Source organism: Gavia stellata, chromosome 17 (genome assembly GCF_030936135.1).
Source record: "Gavia stellata isolate bGavSte3 chromosome 17, bGavSte3.hap2, whole genome shotgun sequence".
NCBI lineage: Eukaryota > Metazoa > Chordata > Aves > Gaviiformes > Gaviidae > Gavia > Gavia stellata.
The window spans coordinates 16,407,518-16,428,158 of NC_082610.1; the positions used below are offsets into that span (position 1 = coordinate 16,407,518).

The 20,641-nt window shown below is 39.1% G+C and overlaps 2 protein-coding genes across 6 annotated transcripts in view; one reads left to right on the forward strand and one right to left on the reverse strand.

Annotated features, from left to right (window-relative positions):
- Positions 1–20,641, forward strand: part of KCNC1 (potassium voltage-gated channel subfamily C member 1) — a 129,081-nt gene that overhangs the window by 107,075 nt on the left and 1,365 nt on the right. The window contains exons 3-4 of one of the 5 annotated variants that reach the window (XM_059826164.1): positions 1,382–1,570; positions 3,591–3,727. In XM_059826164.1, the coding sequence (XP_059682147.1) occupies positions 1,382–1,570; positions 3,591–3,727 (326 nt within the window). Of the gene's footprint in view, positions 1–1,381; positions 1,571–3,590; positions 3,728–4,415; positions 4,481–20,641 lie in introns of those variants that run through there. The other 4 variants (XM_059826161.1, XM_059826160.1, XM_059826163.1 and 1 more) reach the window with 4 other exon arrangements.
- The window catches only part of SERGEF (secretion regulating guanine nucleotide exchange factor), a 152,405-nt gene continuing 146,716 nt past the window's right edge, over positions 14,953–20,641 (reverse strand). The window contains 1 exon segment of the mRNA XM_059826168.1: positions 14,953–15,142. Coding sequence (XP_059682151.1) covers positions 14,976–15,142 — 167 coding nt within the window. The 3' untranslated portion in view covers positions 14,953–14,975.

Genomic DNA, 20,641 nt, shown 5'->3' on the forward strand with positions numbered 1-20,641 from the left:
GTGTGCAAAGCAACAAATATAACTTGAAAAGGCTTTTGCCTATTACTCATCTACGTTGTCCATCTGAAACCAGAAGATCAGAATCATACCACCAAACCCTACCTAATGTGTTTTTTCTTTTGGGCTTGTTTTATTACTTGGCTTCAAAACCTTTGAAAAATAAATGACAATATCATGTAGCGTTCAGAACAAGCTAGTACGTGATTCTGGAAGAGGCACTGAAATTGAGTCTATCTGTTGAGTTTGTTTTTCCTTAAAGACTTTCAGGACCACCCATTGCCTTACAGTGTCTAGGTAATAAGCATTGTGCAACCGAGGTGTAGGATGCTGCCAATACCACTCAGTTAACATATCTCAGCATTTGTGAAACTTCAGAAAGCACGTTTTGACTGTTTTTTCCTCCCTTCAACCAAAATACTCATATCAAGCTGTGCCATATTTCGAGTATATTCTCAATACACTAATTTGCACTTTAAAACTCTAAAACAAATCCTACACTAAATAGCACTTTAAATTGTTATATAAACATCAAACAAGTCACACAGAGAAAACACACTATTCTCAGTCTATCCTCATGGGAATGTGTGGAGCAAAATGGGCAAATCTGACAACCTATTTTCATTATTTACAGCTGAGAGTAAATGTTACTCTATTTTCTAAATTCGTGGCCTGCTGTAGTGTTTTCTGTATGTAGTGTCCTGTGCTGGCATTGCAAATACTGTATGTGTTTCAGAGGAGAACATCAGAAAATTGATTGCTTTTTTTAAAATCCACATTCTGCTGTCGTATTTCCATACGTGATGTACTCTGTGTGTCTAAAACGTGTACAGCCATTCTGCACGACTGATACCGGAAACGCTATAAAACAATCTGGGTAAATTTTGTGGAGGGGAAGAGCAGGAATTTTCCCCTCAGTAATATTGCACACAGATATAAATCAGCACAAACAGAATATACTCAAATACTAAAACACACCTCACAGTCCACTGCCTCTCCAGAGCTCTGAGCGACAGTAGGCTTCGTGACAAACAGGTCATTCATGCACCATCCAACGTCATGCAAAAACATAATCCAATTTCTAACCGCAGTCTTCTGCTCGCAGGACTAGGAACCAATGCACGCCCGTTTCTGAAACTGCCCCTCTATGCGGAAGTACAGGTGGCTGCTGTTACACCTAATGTAATCACATTTTGTTTCTCCTCCCGCTTAACAGACTTTATTTTATTTTGGTGCAGTGCACATGAACGCAGTGTCTAGGACAGATGTGCTACCTTTTATAGTGTCGCTGTAGAACTCTTTAGCTGTGAACCCTTAATTTGCAGCTGGAACTCTAATAAACAGTACATAGTGTTTCAATAGCCTTCTGCTTATATGTTTGAAGATTCGAAACTGAATGGTGAGGTGGCCAAGGCGGCGCTGGCAAACGAAGACTGTCCCCACATAGACCAGGCTATTACGCCTGATGAGGGCCTGCCCTTTACCCGCTCTGGCACTCGGGAGAGATATGGACCCTGCTTCCTCTTATCAACCGGGGAATATCCCTGCCCGCCTGATGGAGGAATAAGAAAGGGTATGTAGCTGGGGTCCTGTAACCATGTAGTTAGCAACCGTTTTAAATAAATAAGAGAAAGTCAGCTGTAGCTGTAGCACGCAATAGTGCGCTTGCTGTAGAGATGCACGTTTGGGCTGGAAACCACCACCTGATGTCTGCATTTGGAGTTTCTAACCTATTTCTTCCAGAAAGAAAAGCCTGAGGAGCTGTAACTACCCCATGCAGCTATGCTAGGCAGTTGAGTCTTCCACCCCAGCTAATGCACTAAGCTTTAGTGAAGGATGCTCTACAATTTCCTTAAATTAGCCCATCCTCCAAGGAGAGGCCAATTAACATTTTATAGCAATGAAGGTTTGCCACTTGGAAAGCTCACAGATCTTACCAGACTCTGAGGAGCACAGACTTGCAGGTGGCAGACAGAAATGATAAAACACAAAAGCAAAACATTCTCAAGAAATATTAAATGATTATTTGGCTACCTTAACAGAGCACTAAAACAAATTATTTGGATATTCATAGCTGTTTAGTTCAACAGAGAAAGAGAAACAAACAAGAACATCTGTTAGTACAGGTGTCTTACAATTGGAAAATAATCCAAGATCACTTTTATAAATAAATCATTACTAGTCAGTTTCTCAGACTTCTGACAGCTACAGATCTCTCAGAAGTAATTGCATTTTAGTTTGCTAATGGTCAGAATAATCTGTTTAGCAACAGAAGTCAAACCAAATGAAAAAACCTTCCCTTCTTAAAATAGGTTGTTTTGTTCAAATGATTTAACATCAAGAAACCATAAAAACCAAAATTAGAGTTACATATGTATGCATCAAAGTTGAAAAGGAATGAGAAAATTGGAAAAGAAATCTCTCTTCAAATCAGTGTTTATCACTGGTGTACTGTATATAGTATATGATATAGTCAATATTTTAAAACTGCAAAGATTGTATGATGTAACCATACACTGAGTATGGAGTATAGAAACCCCATGTGCCATTGTATGATGGGCAATAGTTATAGCAAATGCCAGTTATAGATAGCGTATGTATTTATAAGTTTAAAGCTTATCATCAACAAAGATATAGTTGGACCACAAGACTTTCATATGAAAGTATATCCTCTAAAATTTACCTTTGTAGCAAAGCGTTTTACTTGATTCTGTATTGGATAAGCATTGGCCGCGTTCATTCAGCCTGGGCGAGTTCAGGTGGTTCCAGTGGATCAGGGGAACACTCCAAATGGCACATCCTTTGGGATGAGGAATGTATGGTTTTCACGATGCACTGCAACTGCCTCTCATTACTGAATGAAACAGAGGCTGGTTGGCTAAAGAGTAATATACGTCAGCATATTGTTGGCCTGTTTGAAACACGTTGAGAGCATCTTAATTGTTGTTCCAACAGAATTTCATCCATAGTTTGTGCAACTCTCTGTACACTTGCTGAGCTGTTTACGTGCATGTCTGAAAAAGAAGGGGGGAGGGAGGAAGGGGGACTGAATGCATGCAATTTTGTTTGGTTTTGGGGGTTTTATTGTGGTTTTTTTGTTGCTGGGTTTTTTTGGTTTTGGGGTTTTTTTAAATGCTGAGAACAAAGGAGTAGTATCTCTATAGCAACACAATAAATTCTATGGATTTTGCTGCCTTTTCCCCTTCCCACCCCCAAAGATACCAGAAACCTTAATTTTGCCTGAGGTCAAAATGCGTGAAGTGGAAGGGAGAGGTATGTGTGAGTGTATGATGGAGACATAGAAAATCCCTCCCACTGACTCATTTTTTTTAGGCTACAACCATGTTGGTGCCTGTAGGATCAATTACATAGCCTGACCATCCTTGAGAAATGATGATTCTTTTTTTTTTAAATATATATATTTGAAACTTGTTCTGTGCTTCAATGGCCTTCTGAGTCATGTTGCAAGCGATACTACTCTTGGCATGTCCATGCATGCAGATGCTATTGAACTGGCTACAATGTTGACCTCATTCTTAGTCCATTCTGTCATTGATCCAATGCTGTACTTTGCATTTTTCTTTTAAATGAAGGTTACGAAATGTCACGGAGCCTTAACAGCATAGCTGGCATAAGTGGAAAAGCGATAGGATTATCCTCAGTGTCTGCGCCCTACAGCTCTCCTAGTCCAGTGAGACGTTCTTGGTCTCCCATCCCATCTATTTTGTAGCATGGATCAGTAGCAGAGAATGGTCTAAAAAGCTTTATTTTCAATTAGCCTATGCTATGTTGCATATGATCCAGGTGACTAAGTCTGAAGATGCAATGTCTCACAGTAGCACCTGCTGGGAACGGTGTTACTACTGATGCTAGGTGACAACACTCCTAAATAGCACTCAGATGACAATAGGCAGGCATTTATGTAGTACTGGTGGGCCATACATGCTGCATGGTATCAGTACATAGGATGAAGGGTAGATGCACCAGATAGTTTCCTTCCTGGTGCATCCTGCTAGTATATGCTTATTTTGGCTAATGGTGGATCTACTGGCTCTGTATGGAATGGGTTAGGCATTTAAGTCGATGCTGAAACATGCCAACGATGGAAGATTTTGCTTTTCTCAGGATATTTTTGAGCCATAGGAACCCTGCAGGAGTTTGAGCAAACAAGCACAGTAGGATGAAACTTTGCATGGGCGCCTATTTTAAGCTGAAAGCAATACTCAGACACACTGTAGAGAGGTCTCAGTCTGGCTGACTGCATGGAAAAAAAAAAAAAATCCTGTTGAAGAAGAATATGGCTGCCTCTGCATGTAGCTATTTCACCTTTTACTCCTTCCTTTAAAACTAAGATGCCGAGCTTGATGTGAAAAGCACAGGGAAGAAGCTCAAGTACTGATTGTATTCTTTACATGCAGATCTTTGCAAAGAAAGTCCAGTCATTGCTAAGTATATGCCAACAGAGGCAGTCAGAGTGACCTGACAAGGCGAGATGGAGATGAACATTGATGGCTAATAAACATCTGTGTGGAACTGTGCAGGCATAGAAGACCTTCTCATTTGGACAAAGTTAACTCGCTCCATGCAGGTTTTATGGATGATTCTTCGTGGTTTTGGAGTTGTACTAGAGATGCAGGCTTTTTCTACGGCCAAAATGTAACAAAACTGTAGAAGATTCTTTTTTTTTTTTTAATTTTTTTTTTGTTCCATAGCATGAATTGCATGAAGACAAAAATTAAAAAAAAAAACAAAAACCAACAACAAAACAGAAAACAAGAAACACTGCAAATGTATGATTAAGGAGAAAAAAAAGCAAAGTTATATATTTTCTTTCAAAGCTCTTTACTTTTACATACATTGTTGTAGCCAAAATGTAAAACATTATAAAACTGTACATTTCTTTGCTATGGATTGCTTTTTTTTGTATACAAGATACAGAGTAATGGTTTTAAAAAGTGCAATCAGGCAGTCATCGGTCATATTGACCACGCCTTCACAGTTCATCACACCGACATGGAAATCAAGAACTTTTAATCCAACTAGAAGTGTATAAAAATAAGAAAAACTTTTTCCTGTCTGTTTTTGTTGGCATGCTTGTGACACATGGGACCTTCCTTCGGACCTGACAGTAACAGCTGGTCTAGATTTAATTTTCCAGCTCTGGTTATGTTGTATTTTATTGATGTATAGATCCAACGTAAAGACCCTTCATAAATTGTTCATATTAAGTAATCAGTATGAATTTTAAACAAAAGAGGTGTTATTTTAAAACTGGGACTTATAGTACAAAATCAGGAAAATACTCAAGTATAAATGGTCTCAAAGTTTAAGGAACAAGACAACAGCATTGTATGCAATTTAGTACTGAGTAAAATGCATGCACAATGTTATGCAAAACAATTCTAGCATGAAATAAATTTTGTATCATGGTTTCAGTGCCTGCTGTATAGTGTAAAGGGGAATCCTTTTCTGAAGCGATCAGGGGTTTCCAGAGACTTGCTTCTAAAAATCTTGAATAAATACAGTGTTCTCAACAGATATGTAGGAGAAAAGCTTGGTATTGCTTTGGTTCTACAATGCTAATTTTGGCTAGTAGATAATAAATGAAGCCTGCAAACACTTGATACAACCGATGTCTGAGGAATTCACACCATTAGTAATTTTATGAGGGAAGATTAAAAACCCCTATAATTATCTAGGTATCTTCCTTTTCCCTCCCCAACAATAATAAAAGTTTGTCTTTTTAGCTGATTAAATGAATTCAGTTTTTCTTACTTCTTTGGGCCCCGTCCTTCACTTGTTCTTCACTGAGCCACAGCAGTCCATCTGATACGAAACTCCAAAAGAAATCCAGGTGTCCAAGTCGCACTTTATTTGGCACACAAAACATGCAGCACTAAGAACCAAGAAACACAATGGGATTAAATTTCATTTTAGATGCTACAAACGTCAAATATGGACTATGTGTCAACAGCATTCTAGTTGCTTAAGCATTTTTACTAAAGCACTTCTATAAGGAAGGATACACCTTTATGCTCATGTGAGGAACTTCAAAAAAGCTGGCAACCTTCTAGGCAAGCTACGGCATCTGCGACTGCTGATGAGAACAGAAATGTAAAGCAATAGTATCCCTATGGCCTGAAGGAAGTAGAGATTAAACCACAAAAAAACAGAAGAAACACTCATGGCTCTGGTAAGTGCTAAATTATAAACAGAAAGAACACAACTGCAGCTGGACCTTGTCTTCACAAAACTCTACTCCAAAAGGAAAATCAAGGAAGACCTCAAGCTCTGTTTTAGGAATAGAAGAAAGGCTGATAATCTGAATTTGTATGTAATTAGAAAACTCCTTTGTAGTCCTTGATGTAGCATTATGCACCTGATTTCTACTTCAATTGACTATCCTTTCTCCCCAGAACTGTTTTTCTCCCACTGTTTCTGTGCTGTTATTCTCAGCGATAAATGGGTAATTTCTTACCTCCAGAGGTAAGATCCAGGTTAATCCAGGATCCAAAAGTTGCCTAATGAACAACTTTTCCTCTTGTAATGTATTAAAAACCTGGAAATAGATTTATCTGCCCCATTTTTAACTTGACACTAACTCAAGGGCCCAGAGTGAAGGATGCTCAAATTCTCCATTACCATAAAGAATACTAACAATTCAGCCCTGTAAATCCCATGTAGGTCTTCCTCTTCCACTGTGCTTTGCATATATATGAGCCTTAGCTAACAGGTTGGGTACATATGCCCTAAGACAATGTCATTCTGTGCTACTTTTTACATCTACCAGTCCCATTTTCACTTAGGTACTCCTCTCAGCTTATTCTGATTAGAGGTAACCGTGTCTTTTGGGTGGCTTCTATAAACCCTTCAGAAACAGAACAGCGCTTCCCGTCTACTGCCCTTCAGGAGATGCTCTAAAGCTTAAGGTCCATCCGATCCCAGAGTCCCCCTTGCACAACAGTGGCAGCTCTGACAACACAGGGAAAGAGGGAGACAACTGCAAAATTTCAGGACCTGTTGCCCTGAATCCTGACACTGAATCCTAAGAGAAATTTACCACATCATCCCAGCTGCCTTACATTTAAGGAGCTTTTGCTGGGGTATTATAATTAAAACATTAATTCTTTCAAGCCTGCCCACTCCCACCACAGGCGTTACATATCTTGATTAAAGCATTAAAACTATACACGTGGCTAGATTCTGACCTCAGGCTTGCAATAATGCCACTGACTACTTCTGACTTCACACCATCATAAGTAAGAGCAAAAGCACGTTCTGTAGTTCAGTTACACTCTGCCTGTTTCCTGCTGGAAATGAACAACCATGTTTCTTCCTCTGCAAACTCAGCTTTCAGCAATGGGCCCCCAGCTATAGGATCCGATGCTGGTCCTTCATCTGAACTCGCTCGCAATTAGTGGTTTATTACTTGCTAAGATGAAAAGCACACGTCAACCACAACTTCTACACATACAGCTTTTCCTCTGACTGCATGAAGGTACTAATTTTTTTTGGACCAACCTGATGTGTCTCCACAACTACAATTCCAGACAGCAAGGTTCTGAGGTTTTTGTTCTCTCATTCCAACAAAAAAATCTAGCTAATACTGCTGTGATAACAGTCAAGCGCAGCAGTCATTAATCTGGATAAAGAGATTTTTCACATAAATTGCCTTCTCTCTCCTTAAAGTTTCAGGGCCAAGAAGAAAATACATCACTGAAACAAATGCCTGCTAGGACAAATGAGCAGACTGAAATACAGAAGAGAGCAAGCAGGGCTAAGGCAAGGGCATTCAGAAAGGAATTGAGCACAGAACTGCTTACAAAAAAGATATCCTGAAAAAAACCCAAGTGCAGTTATTACCCTGCCACTTTGCATGTCCTTTTCATAGTTTCAAAACAAGGCAGCTTACCTCTCCGCTTTCCATATATATGCTGGAAGAAACTTTGTCTCTGAGCTCACACACAAACTAACTTCACTTCATGAAAACGTGCTTAAATTATGCAGGTTATTTTTAAGTCACTCATTTGAGTTTGGGCGTCAAATACCTGTCTGTTCAGAAGTCCCAAAGCCTCTGCATTCATCTAGGACTGTGGGTGCAACATTTCTCTCTCACGGGAATAGAAATGCTTATTTGCAATCAAGAACCATATTTGAATTCAAATTGAACTAAAAGTTAGAAAATGGATCCAGAACCGCATCTCTTAAACTTTCTTTCCTTATCTGACAAAGCAAATGCTTTAAAACTAAGCACATTCATCTGCCCCCATGTAAAGATATATTCCCTGGTTCAAGCTGACAAAGCCAGGTTTTCAACCCTCAGGATTCACTTGGGCATTTAAAAAACTTTATGCAAGTGCATAGATCCAAACATCCCCAGGTACCAAATATTAAGAGCACGTGCTGCAAGGCATCCATTGGTTTCTCTACTGCCCATGGAGCACAGTCAGCAAAAGGCAAAGTACTGGCAGTTGTGTTAGCTCAGATATCACTCTAAGGTACCTGCACAGCTTCTGGACCCAAAGGGCTTAGCAGGAACAACACAGCCTATGCAGTGGCTGCTGACAGTGAGTCACAGCAGAACAAACAGGAGACACATGGCTTGAGCCCAAGCAAATAAGCTCAGTAGGAGCCATGGTTTGCGGTGGTGGCATCAGCGCAAGTAGGTGACTGGAGAAGAGGCAGCAGTAGCACAAGAGGTGGGAAATGAGAAGGACACAGCATGGGTCTGAAAAATGGGTTATGCAAGTAGGAGGGAGGGGAGCATATGACCAAACAGCAATCAGTGAAAAGAAAAGCATGTAGAGAGGGAAGTAGTAGCAGGGAGGCTTACCTAAAAAAACATCAAGGACCACTAGCCTAAAAGGTAGAGCCTTGGCCTGGGACTCAGGAGACGGGAATTTTATTCTTGGCTTCACTGTGGACAGGTAACTCTGCTCGGTTACCTTGGTTGGGGCAATTCCAATTTTTTGTGCCTCAGCTTCTGTTTCTGTGACATTATCCCCTTTTTGAAGTGTTCTGAGGTCAAAAGAGGAAAAGCAGTGTTTAAGTAGGAATAGTTATTACAAAAAACCTACCTACTCAGAATTAAGGCACCAGAGGAGAGAAGCATCTCTCATTTAAAAGATGCCATGTCTCCTTGTCTGAAGAAGAGCACAATGCCCCTATAGGAATCCCTTTTCTTTTGTACTTTAAAGCAGAGGATTATTATGGAAAATTATTAAGCACCCACACAGTTAAAATGACAGAGCATCTTCATTACTGATTGGCAACTCCTCTGCTGCCCTAATTTAGGTACCACATGTCTTCATGCATTCAAATCAGTAAAAACAAAACAAAAGCTAAACTCATTTGACATTTGCAGCAAAAAACTAAAATCATGTCAGAACATTAAAAATCTCCCAATTCTTGGCCCCACTTCTAAAAATAAAAACATGTTACAATGCAGAGTCTTATAGCAAAGTGTTCACATACACTTAAAAGATTATGATGATCAGGGAGTACTGAAATCATATTGAATTGAAATTCTGCAATTTCCAGTGACAAAGTCTTGATCCCAAACCCTGGAGACAGAACTCCCTCCAAGATTGCATTGTACCTGAATAACAAGGTGGTCCATAGGCAAAGCAACCTGGAAATAGATGAGAAAGCTGAAAATTAATTGAGAGGCTAGCCAACACTGGAATTGGACTCAAGACTCGACCCCCTCCCAACCTGCAAAGGCTCGTCTGAAAATGAATCAAAATCCAACATGTCACAAAATAAAAATGCCTGAGGAAGTTCTGCAAAATAAACATCACCTCTGAATTTTCTCATCCCCACAGCCAGCTTTTATTCTGGAATAATTACTTTGTTGCTCTTGCTTCTAATCAAGCTGAAAAATGTGTTCTCCCAGTACTCTAGATTTATGCTTCCTCACTCTCCCACAAGGTAACACATAGTTCATCCAGGTCATGATTCAAATACAGAGACCATTTTCATTGCTATTTTCAGTCACATACTCTCTTTCTATGTTCTACAGAGGCATTGATGAGTAAAAACTGCCTCTGCATTAAAAACAGGTGAATGCAGAGACAACTGCCAGATGAATTTGAATGAAATGCACAAACAGCTGAAGAACATGCCTTACTTCAGCCCCTTCAACCTCTAAATGGATTACAAAATAACATGCAGTTTCTCCAAATTAACTGCAAAGGCACACATGTTAAACACCTCCCTTTACAGTTATTTTTTGGGACATTCATCCAACAGAAGACCATCTCCATAAAACCGAAGCATTTTAATTCAAAGCTATTAAATCATTCTTTCTAACATGAAGCAAAACATCTAAGACCAGCATTTATCAGGAATTAAAAATAGCACAAAAGCTGAAAGAAAAGAACAAAGCATGTAATACCTCTTTTTTTGCACATAAATCAAGATATTGATATGTCAAAAATTCAAATATCCAATTATTTTTGTGTCAGATAGAGTTTTCAGCAAACTCAGTGTAAGCTCCACTTCTCTATTGTGCACATTTTCAAGTGCAATCAAACCACACAAGATGATTCTCTAACACAGACTTCGGGAAGCAAGACTTACGTTTTCCCCTTCAGTATTTTCTTCTTCCCTTTACAGAATTTTCAGCTGCTCTGAACTGTAAGCTGGTAGTAAATACCACAAGCATGACTCAAATACTGATGAAAAATTCTGGAGCCTTTTTAAAGAAAATACCTAGCAAAAAGAAAAAGCACAAGACTTGCCATATGCCATAAAAATATCAAAACTGCTAAGAGAACACAGGGGACTTTTTGGTGAAAACATAACATCATAATTTCAGTGACAAAGATCTGTTATCATCTTGATTTCTAATCCAGGGGAAAAGGAAGTGGGAGTCCCAAAATTACTTAAGTCTTGTTTAAATCAGATCCAGAGTTCATGGAATTTAATGGAAAAAATAGTTAAGTATTTGATTAAGTGCTGGACTAGGTCACAGGCCTGATCTAAAGATTTCTGAGACTGGAAGGTGAGGACAGATGTTGCTGTTCCAGCTGAAGAGAACTGGAAATTTCAAGGTGTGCTATGAAGGAGAAAGAAAAACCACTGCAGGTCAATAATTCATATTGTTATTAACAAACAGTGGGACAGGGGTAACAATAATATCCAAGAAATAGAACAGCTTGTCCCTCATCTCACTCCCACCATACCAGCAGGCTGGAATGCTGCTATCCCTCTATGATTATTCAGTCTCCAGGACCTGTATCTTGAATCTGTCTTCCCCCTCAGCCCTCCTTTTCCCCTACGTTTTAGCTGACTGTGTCAGGCTCTCTACTGCCATTCATGTAAATGCTGTTCCACGGTCACCTTTCTAACATTCATTCAAACTGATTTCCCTCGTCTGTTTTCCATCCTCATCATTAAGTCTTATGACTCAAAAAATGTCATATAAAGCAAAACCAAATCACGTTCTTCCCCTCCCCCTCAATTTCTCTGTGCTCATCCACATAGCTGAGCAAAACCTCCTGTCATTCATGCAGAAGTGACCTTTATGGCGGTTGCAGATGGCAAGAACTAGTTAGTCACCAACAGGACTGACAACATGCAGATACAGGAGGGAAGCCAGGGCCATGTAAGAAGTGGTGTCTGGGCAAATGGGAAGGAGGACTGAATTTTTCTTTCAAATGAACACGCTTCAAATACAGGGTCCGGCATTCTAAGCAGAAAAGCATCAAGTCACTCATGAATGCTACACCAAGTCAAGTAACATCAGTGACTGCCAAGCAGCCTAAACAAATCCTCCAAGAAACAGAAACTTCTAACACAACACACACATCTTCCTACCAACGTTCTTTAAAATGGAACAGGAGTGTCTTGCACAGGTGCGCATGGAGGTTGCATAAGTAACAACTGCAGATCTCCTAGGACTTCAAACAACAGAAGTACACACAACAGCTTCCATCTCCCCCTCCACCCAAGAGCCTGAAAGCTCTCTGGACTGAAGGTCAACAGTTCACAACTTGTTCTCCAGCAAAGCTGTGATATTAAAGTTCACCTTTTCCTCCTCATGAATGTCAGCTCATCAGCAGGTTTGCTTATTTTCAGAAAATGGGAGGGGAGAGCAGCTGCACAGACACTTGCTTACTTTGTTCCAGTGTTATATATATATTACAAACCTTGTCATTTATTTGCATCTGAATGTGAACACAGAATGCTTACGTAAAAGGCTTTGTTTAGCACTGAAGACCTGCATAAAGAAGTCTGTCTTTGCATGCACTGCAGAAGCATTGGCATAGCACACTGGCTCTACATTCTGCCGTGCAGAGACTGACCTTCTCCATCAGGACATCAACAGCCAACAGTCACTAAGTGCTAGACACCAGCAAGGAAGGGGGTTTCTTCACTTGATTAGGAGCTTTTCACTGTGTGCTCCCTTCCTTACAATAGAAAGCCTTAGCTGATGTTGTACAAATATTTTATTCTGCAAACAAAGCATACTGACATACAAAACAGGGCATTCATCTGTGAACGAATGAGCAACAGCTTGGTTTTGACATTCAACCATGTACCATCTACAATGAATTATCATTCACTCTTCATACTACAGCAGCATCTAGAAGTCCTGACTGACAACAAAGCATTTAGTATGCCATTACTTCCCCAAGTTTTCAATCTATGTAGGCAAGACAAAGTAGAGAAAATGCAGTTCTCGCTCTTTGAAAGATGAAGATCAGATGCAAATGTGAAACATAAGATCAGGAACAAACCAAAGTACTTCTTTCTTTCCTCCTTATCACCCCAAATCATTCTTTGCGTTTCCAAAAGTGTGTTCATGTTACAGATGTGAAAAAGTGAACAACATTTCAAATAACCAAGTCGCATTTATTTGTTACATAATTTGTTGGATTCCTCTGAAACGAACTGCAGCAACAGCATACACAGTCAAAATATGCGCAGTACAGTAACCCCTATGTTATAGGGCACACATACTAGCTGTGATTAATCAAGGAATAGAATTATTTATTATTACTGAAACAAGGTAACGTGTTTATTCAGTACACAGATTTTGGAGGAAAACAAAGGTAGAAACCTCAGACAGAACTGCCAAAAAAAAGCATAAGAAATTGTTCAGTGCGTATAATAGAGAGGCTGTGGTATCTAGAAAATGGCATTGAGCAGAGTCAATAAATAGCAACTTAGATAAATAAAAAGTGCAAGAGGTCACAGCCTGGAACAGTATATTGCCATGAAGAACCACAACCAACACATGGATAAAAAAAACACTTTACAATAGAAGAATTCTGCACTTCTTGCAGAGGACCCATTTGACTCTTCTTAGAGAGTCTTTCAGTATCTGTAATACAGTTGTTATAATCAGCTTCATAGTCAGTTCAAGTTTCTCATCCATTGAATAGAAAAAGAAAATGCCTTTCAAAATTAGGCCATGAACTACAACTGCTGTAAAACCAAGGGGGAAAAAAAAAACTCCTCGCAGCCCATGTTACCACCTTAATTCCTTCCCCCTCATGTGTAAGCTGATACACCATTAGAAAATCTTCCTGTCCTATTTCCTAAGAGCACTTCTCTGAGTATTTTGTAATTCTGTACAGCTTCTTCCCTGGCAAGCCTGCTTTAAAAATTAAACCACTGTTTAGCAACAGTAGGTCTCATTAAAAGGTGCATTTACCACACAGTAGTATTCTCTATATTTAGAACTTGAAATACATCGAATACCACAGCAAATGTAACTATCGTGGGTGGTAAACATCCAGTTTAATGGCATCCACTGTATTTGTGTGAAAAACAGGTTTATAAATAGCTTCCAAAATTCTGTTCAACATAGGCAGCTAATAATATCTGAAGATTAGTTACACTTTTTCATTTCTCCTATCAAAAGAAGCATTAGGCCTACATTCTCTGCCAAGCACTCACCTCGAACAAGTACTGTTGGCATGCTCTGAACAGTAACTCACCTGGGCTGCAAAACAGATGTGAGAACTAACCTGAAGTTATCAGGAGCATTCTGGTCTGCCTTTTAGGCTGGAGAACTTGTAAAAACTTTCTGGTTAGATTTTGATGTCTTCCTATTCAAAGGCAGCTGAAAACACAGGAGCTATGTTGGATCAAACTGTCCCCAACAGCTACAACTGACTTATGCCCTTTGACAAGAACTTTTCTGTTGTTTCCAAGAGCTCTTAGAAGTTTTTCTTCCCTAAGCAGTAGCTTCAGAAATTTCAGGTTTGGTTTGCAAGTTAATGATAATTCATGCGGATTTGCATCCCTGTAAATCTATAATAAACTGATGTCTGGCACAGAAGATAATTCCTCAGAAATACTGCTCCTTTCACAGTTTAATCAAGATATAGCTAGTTCAGAAGGGCCTCATTTTTTTCCCTTTTGCCAGCCTTCTAAATTATATCTCTTTTTTTTTTTTTTTAAATCCTAATCTTCTATATAAAATGCGTGTATGCATCTATTTATGTTCACTGGCGTTTCTCGGTGATGCAAACTTGATTTGCTGAGATGCTGGGAGCTCACAACTCCAGTAGAAGTTGGCAGGCACAACACATGCTCATCATGACATAAAGATACAATAATAAAAGACCAGAAGGGGCCCTGTGTCGCCACCTTCTCAGACCATTTCCTCAGACTGAGTTTATACACCAATGATAAGCGATTAAGCAGTCAGTTTCTTCCTCAAAGACTTCTCAGAAGAACACGAAAAAGTCATTCTGTCTTCAATGGTATTGCATCAAGGCAAAACATTTGTCATTCTATCTGTGGGCAAGAAAGTAAATTTCTGTGAAAAGGACCCATGAAACAATTTTTGAAATATTATCGTTTTCTACGCATACTTGTTCCTTTTAGTCTTACAAAAAACTTCTTTTGCACTTTCCAACTGTTGTGTTAATCATGGCCAATCCTCTTGTAGCACTTCTGAACTACGCAATCCAAAGATGTCCATCCACATCCCTGATGCTATGATTTCTGGTTTGCTGAGTCTAATGTGGGGTTTGACAAAGAGCCATAGAGTGTCCTGCCCCACATCCAATTAAGATCTGTTTTGCGTAACCAAGAGCTTTGACTAGCTTCGGGACATAAACATTTGCCTCCGTGCCATCACCACACATCCCATGTTCGTTCCATCCCCAAGAGAAGCACCGGCCACCTAAAAGAGAGGATACAAAATATAGAATAAAGACCACAGAAACACAACAGCTTTGGTTAGTTTTGGGGAGCAGATTTGTCAAGTCATCTTCTAATTAGGTTCTAAGAAATTCTGCTAAGGTGGGGAAAAATGTTCTCGTTCTCTTGAAAATGTAAATAAACCAGAATTAATTATTCACTATCTTGTTCCATATTGTTAACAACATAAGAGAGATTAAAATAACAGAGACATTTGAAAATCACTTAGTAAATACATGGTTCAGTATTTATACAGAGCCCACAGGAATCTCTCTGCGTTTTAAGGTGCTTCCCTGAAATGATGTGGAATCCCTGTCTTTCAAGTTCCCCCTAGTAAGCAAAACTATCACAAACCAAGCCCAGTGACTTTAATCATTCACAGCATGATCTGCAGGATCGGGGAACACAGCGTCAGAGAGCCGCCAAATTACATTTCATTCCTACTTGCAAATACACATCTCACCTTTTTCCTTTAAATATAAGTCTCCGACAACTTGCCTTACTCTTAATCATTCTACCTCTTCTGCTTGCTTTGACACAATTTCATTGCTTTTATTATCCTTATTTTCCCTCATTATTATTTACTTTTGTAACATCTACTCTTTTATATCCCAAATCATGATCCAGGTATTATTATTACCCCATAGTACTCTTTCTTGAAGCACAGTATGTAAATTTTGTTCTATAAATGGCTGGTTTAACAAAAAATCCACCAAAAGACCCTCTTATTCTGAACTACAAGAGATATTTCTTCCCTATTTTCTTTTCTTTATTTGGCTGTCACAGACTGTGCCTGTGAATTTCTGTAATAAAAAAGAAAGCCATCCTGCAAATATAATCATGTTTCTGATGCCACTGTTATTTTTGAAAAGCAGCAGGTATTAACAGCATGAAGTACCATTCTGGAGTCCAAATCATGAGAAGTGCCAAAATTCACAAAATCCAATCCCAATAATAATTCTAAAATAATTTTACTTTTCAAAATTCAGAAACAGATTATTGCAAAGCTAGCAGGACCATCTTTCTCTCCTACAAATCCAGTAACATTTCCTCATCATCTGTTTTCTTTACATATTAGTGTATTAAAGTTGTCCTCTTCTGTAATTAAGTATAAACATTACTGAAGTCAGATATAATTGAACAATGACCTTTCATTTTCTTGACAATCTTTAAGGCAATGGAACACAACAAAACACCACTAGAACATCACAGTAGGCTAGATACATCTCACCTAATACAGCAGTTCCATTGGAAGGCACCAGATTTTCTCATGACTGTGCATGGGCAATATTGACAGCCCAACCTATATCGCAAATGCACATACATGTAGTGCAGAAAAGTACCAAAAAGTAAATGTGCAACATATCCCATTTTCTTGACAGAACAAGAGGAAATGGCCTCAAGTTGTGCCAGGGGAGGTTTAGGCTGGATATTAGGAAAAATTTCTTCACTGAGAGAGTGGTGAAACACTGGAATAAGCTGCCCAGGGAAGTGGTGGAATCACCATCACTGGAAGTGTTCAAGGAACGTGTGGACGAGGCATTGTGGGACATGGTTTAGTGGGCATGGTGGTGTTAGTTGATGGTTGGACTTGATGATCTTACAGGTCTTTTCCAACCTTAGTGATACTGTAAATATCAACAGATCAGAACATCTAAGAGGTTAATTGGAATTTTTTTTGTAAGGTTCCAGGTAAAAATATTTATTTAAATAATAACAAGCAGGAAAAAGACATCACAAACCAAGACTAAAGACACATCACAGGGAAAAAATTCAAAGAAAGAAAATCAGCTGCACCTAAGAAAAGGCATTCTTTTGCACAGTTAATACGTGGAACCTGCAGAATAAGCCTACTTAGAGTGGGAAAACTTCCAAGTTTAATGAAATAACATGCCCTTACGTTAATAAGATGACTGTAGCAAGCTTTTTGTTACTAGACCACTACCAATTAGTACAAAAACTTGCATGTTTGTATGGAGACTCACTACATCTGACTAAAGGATTAATTAGGTTTTTTTCCATCTTGTCCCATCAGGACAAGAGAGAGAAGAAACCAGAAAGTTTTTGGTCACCTTGAACTACAAACTGCTCAATGGAACATTAATGGCATAATAAATATTCAAAGAAACAGCACAGTAGGATATTAACCTCTGAAACTGATAAATACATCTAGTCAAACACCTTTTGAAAAAACATCACAGAAAAAATTTACAAGTTGGGAAACCCCCAAATAAGAACATCTCCCCTAAAATAAGGGTCACTGAGTCTTTTCCGGCCTTTATTTCTCCAAGCATGTAGAAAGGCCACCAAATAGATCTTTCTACATGACTCCAGCAAGCTCCAAGCTTAATGAAATGAGCCGAAAGTGAAAACTAGCAAAAGAAAAGTAGAGAGTAACTCAGATTTATGAATAGTCTTACACAAAAATGCCTCGCACATATATGGAGAGCCAGGCAGAAATCTGAAGGGATGAAAGGACGGCTGACAGATACAGAATGACAGGCCACGAAAATGATTCTCATCACCATCAAGTCAGAAGTCAGGAAAGCTAAAAGGCAGATAATTAATTGTTTTGAAAATAAAAGGTATGCTATACCACATCTGCCTGTAGAAGATTTAGAGAAAGGTTTGTACATAAGAAAAGCCACATGCTAGATTTGTGTCAGAGGAAACAGAATTCGCAGAAAACACACAGAGTCCATTTTTTTGTAATAACATATTAACAAAGCTTGGAGGAGGGCTGGGCAAAGTGACTGCGGCGACACTGGCCAGGAGGGAATAAGTAGCTATGTGAATCACTGGCACAGAAGTTGAAGTCAACGAAGATCGAAGATAATGAAGCACCTATTAAAAAAATGACATGGAAGGAATATCTGCAGAGTTGAGGAAAGGCCTTCATTACGAGGAACTAATGGCTAGCCTATGGATGAAGGGCACCATTTCATTTCAATTATTTTTCCTTCCCCCACATTCCCCCCACCCTTTTTTTCCCCCCCATCCTTTTTTTTCCCCCCACTTGTTTTCTTTTTGATTGCTTCTATTCATAGTTCATTGCTGATAAAAACCTCAACACAGCCCCAGCAGCCCTACATGCTTTCAAAACAAAATTCAATTTTTATGCCTGTGCCAGACTTTCCCAGGATGAAAGACCATTAGAATGATGTGTATTAATACAGCTACAAATTGCTTCTAACTAAATTTAAAACAAGCATTGTAGCATGTTCTCAAACCAAATTATTTGTGTTTGGTGAGGTGAGGAGGGAAAGTTGCTCCATGTCATTGGTTAAAGGAAACAGCATAATACATCACATTCACCTTTTCCCTTTTAAAACATAAATAAATACTCAAAGTACAAAGGAAACCACAGAACTCACATGGCAATGCAGCATAATCCCAAGGGAATTTCACTTGAGTTCACAGTCACACTAATCGAAGTCTAGAATAAGAGTGCACAGGTTTTTCCCCCAAAACATTAAATATACAAAAAGCGGGGAAAAAAAAACCAAAACAAATCTGTCTGGTTTGGTCACTCAAAACAAGAAGGGGCTACTGCCCTCCTTTTATTTGCAATAATTATCTACGCTTTTTTCAAGGTAACTGAAGGGATTTGCAATTAACTGAAGAAATTGCAATCCACAGGTTGATTAAACTGGAGAAAAGTACTTCTAGGTAAAATAAAGCTGCAGCATATTGGACAGAGGACAGGATTCTGGGGAAAATAGAGGATTTAGAGTCGCTCCTCATTGCTGAGTACTCTTCTTCAGATGAGAAGAATCAATGTTAGCAAATAAGATGCTCTGGGTGAGAACCACTGCATTTAACTTCAGCCACCTAAAAATCAAGCAGCTTAGCTATAGACCATTATGCTCTAGTTTTCCTCAGGAGCCGATGGAGCTTTCTACACCTCTCCAACAGGCAATTCATCTTATCCAAACACTGGTGTCAAAATCAAATCTATCTCACTCTGGTGACTGCAGAGGGAGACCAAGTGATTGTCTTAGCCTAGACATATCAGTTTTAAACAGCTGAAGACAGATTATGAGAAACCACATCCTTACAATCAGTCTGAAGGTAAAGCAAGGAAAAATGGAAACAAGGAAGCTACAAATAGCACTGCAGCCTAGTTTCAGGCTACAAACAGTCTGCTTCTAAACGAGCCTGTGCCCTGGAGGCTTATCACTGAAATCTTTAAAAGCTTGTCTCTTTTCTGCTTCTCCTCTCCTACTCTTCCAACCACACAAACAGAGGTTGGCTTTAAAGACAATCCACGTATCTTGAAGCCAAGCTATTCATCAGACAACTTCACATTTTAAGGATCTGTTAAAACATTTTAGTACAGCTCTATTGTATAGGCTCTGTGCTCTTAGCAATACTCCACAATACCTCAAATTATTATTTTTTTTAACCTTAAATTAGTGCTACTCTACAGATAGTGATAGATAAAGTTACAGTAGGCAAGAGATCAGCTCAGGGCAAGTCAAATGACTTTAAACAGCATCAGGGCTGGACCACAAACAAAATTCAGGTGTCTCATCAGCCATCCCCCCTTGACTATTTGAAAGCATTCAAAACCTCACAAGGAGCAACGTAACACAACACAGAAAGAGATTTAGACCATACTTCTCCCAAGCAGTTGTAAAACACAAGTGAGTAAGTCTTCCTATTTTTTCAGGACATCTGGCAATCCAGGGTGTCTCATAAAATAAAAGGAAACTCTAAACTTCAGTATTTTTGTTAACAACAATTCTGTCATTAGCGCAAAAGATTTGCAATTTTACAATATAAGAAACTGTTTTCTCTAGAAAATCGTGGAAACATATTAGTAACTAAAAGGGAAGTCTAAGCATTCTGCAAAATCTTATAAAGGTAAAGTTTGGTAAGTAGAATATAAGATGACACAATCCCAAGACATTATATGGTACCTCCAAAAATAGAAAACAACTAAGAGACTCATATAGTGCCAGTTTTATTATGGAGCTACATTTATACCCACATTTTCAAGGAGCAAGCTGTCGTGCACTCCAAGCAGATCTTCCAATTGCTGCTGGAGTTGCTCAGGACCACAACCCTCAGAAATGCACATCTGACTTTACAGTAAGCTGGATAAAAATCACAGGCATTGCAGTGCTAACACAATATACAGATAGGAAACAACATACATTTTTGATATGAAGTACAAAGTCATGGTGCTAAAGACATGCTGCTTTCAAAGTTAGCCTCCAGTCAACAATCTGTCCTCACTCCACATTCACATCATTAGTAGCTCTCCCCAGGCAGCAGACCTAGACCGCTCAGTTCCCCCCTCAGCAGTGGTTTTACACAAGTGAAAAATCAGATGACTTCAGGTCATGCATCTGTGGTTCATCCTGGTACCTGGAAAGAACAACTTTCAATGGCCTCAAACAGCTACTCGTAACAAATGCATGAAGCCTGCACAATATGGACTTAGCTCTAAACTAATACCTATGTGAATTATTATTTT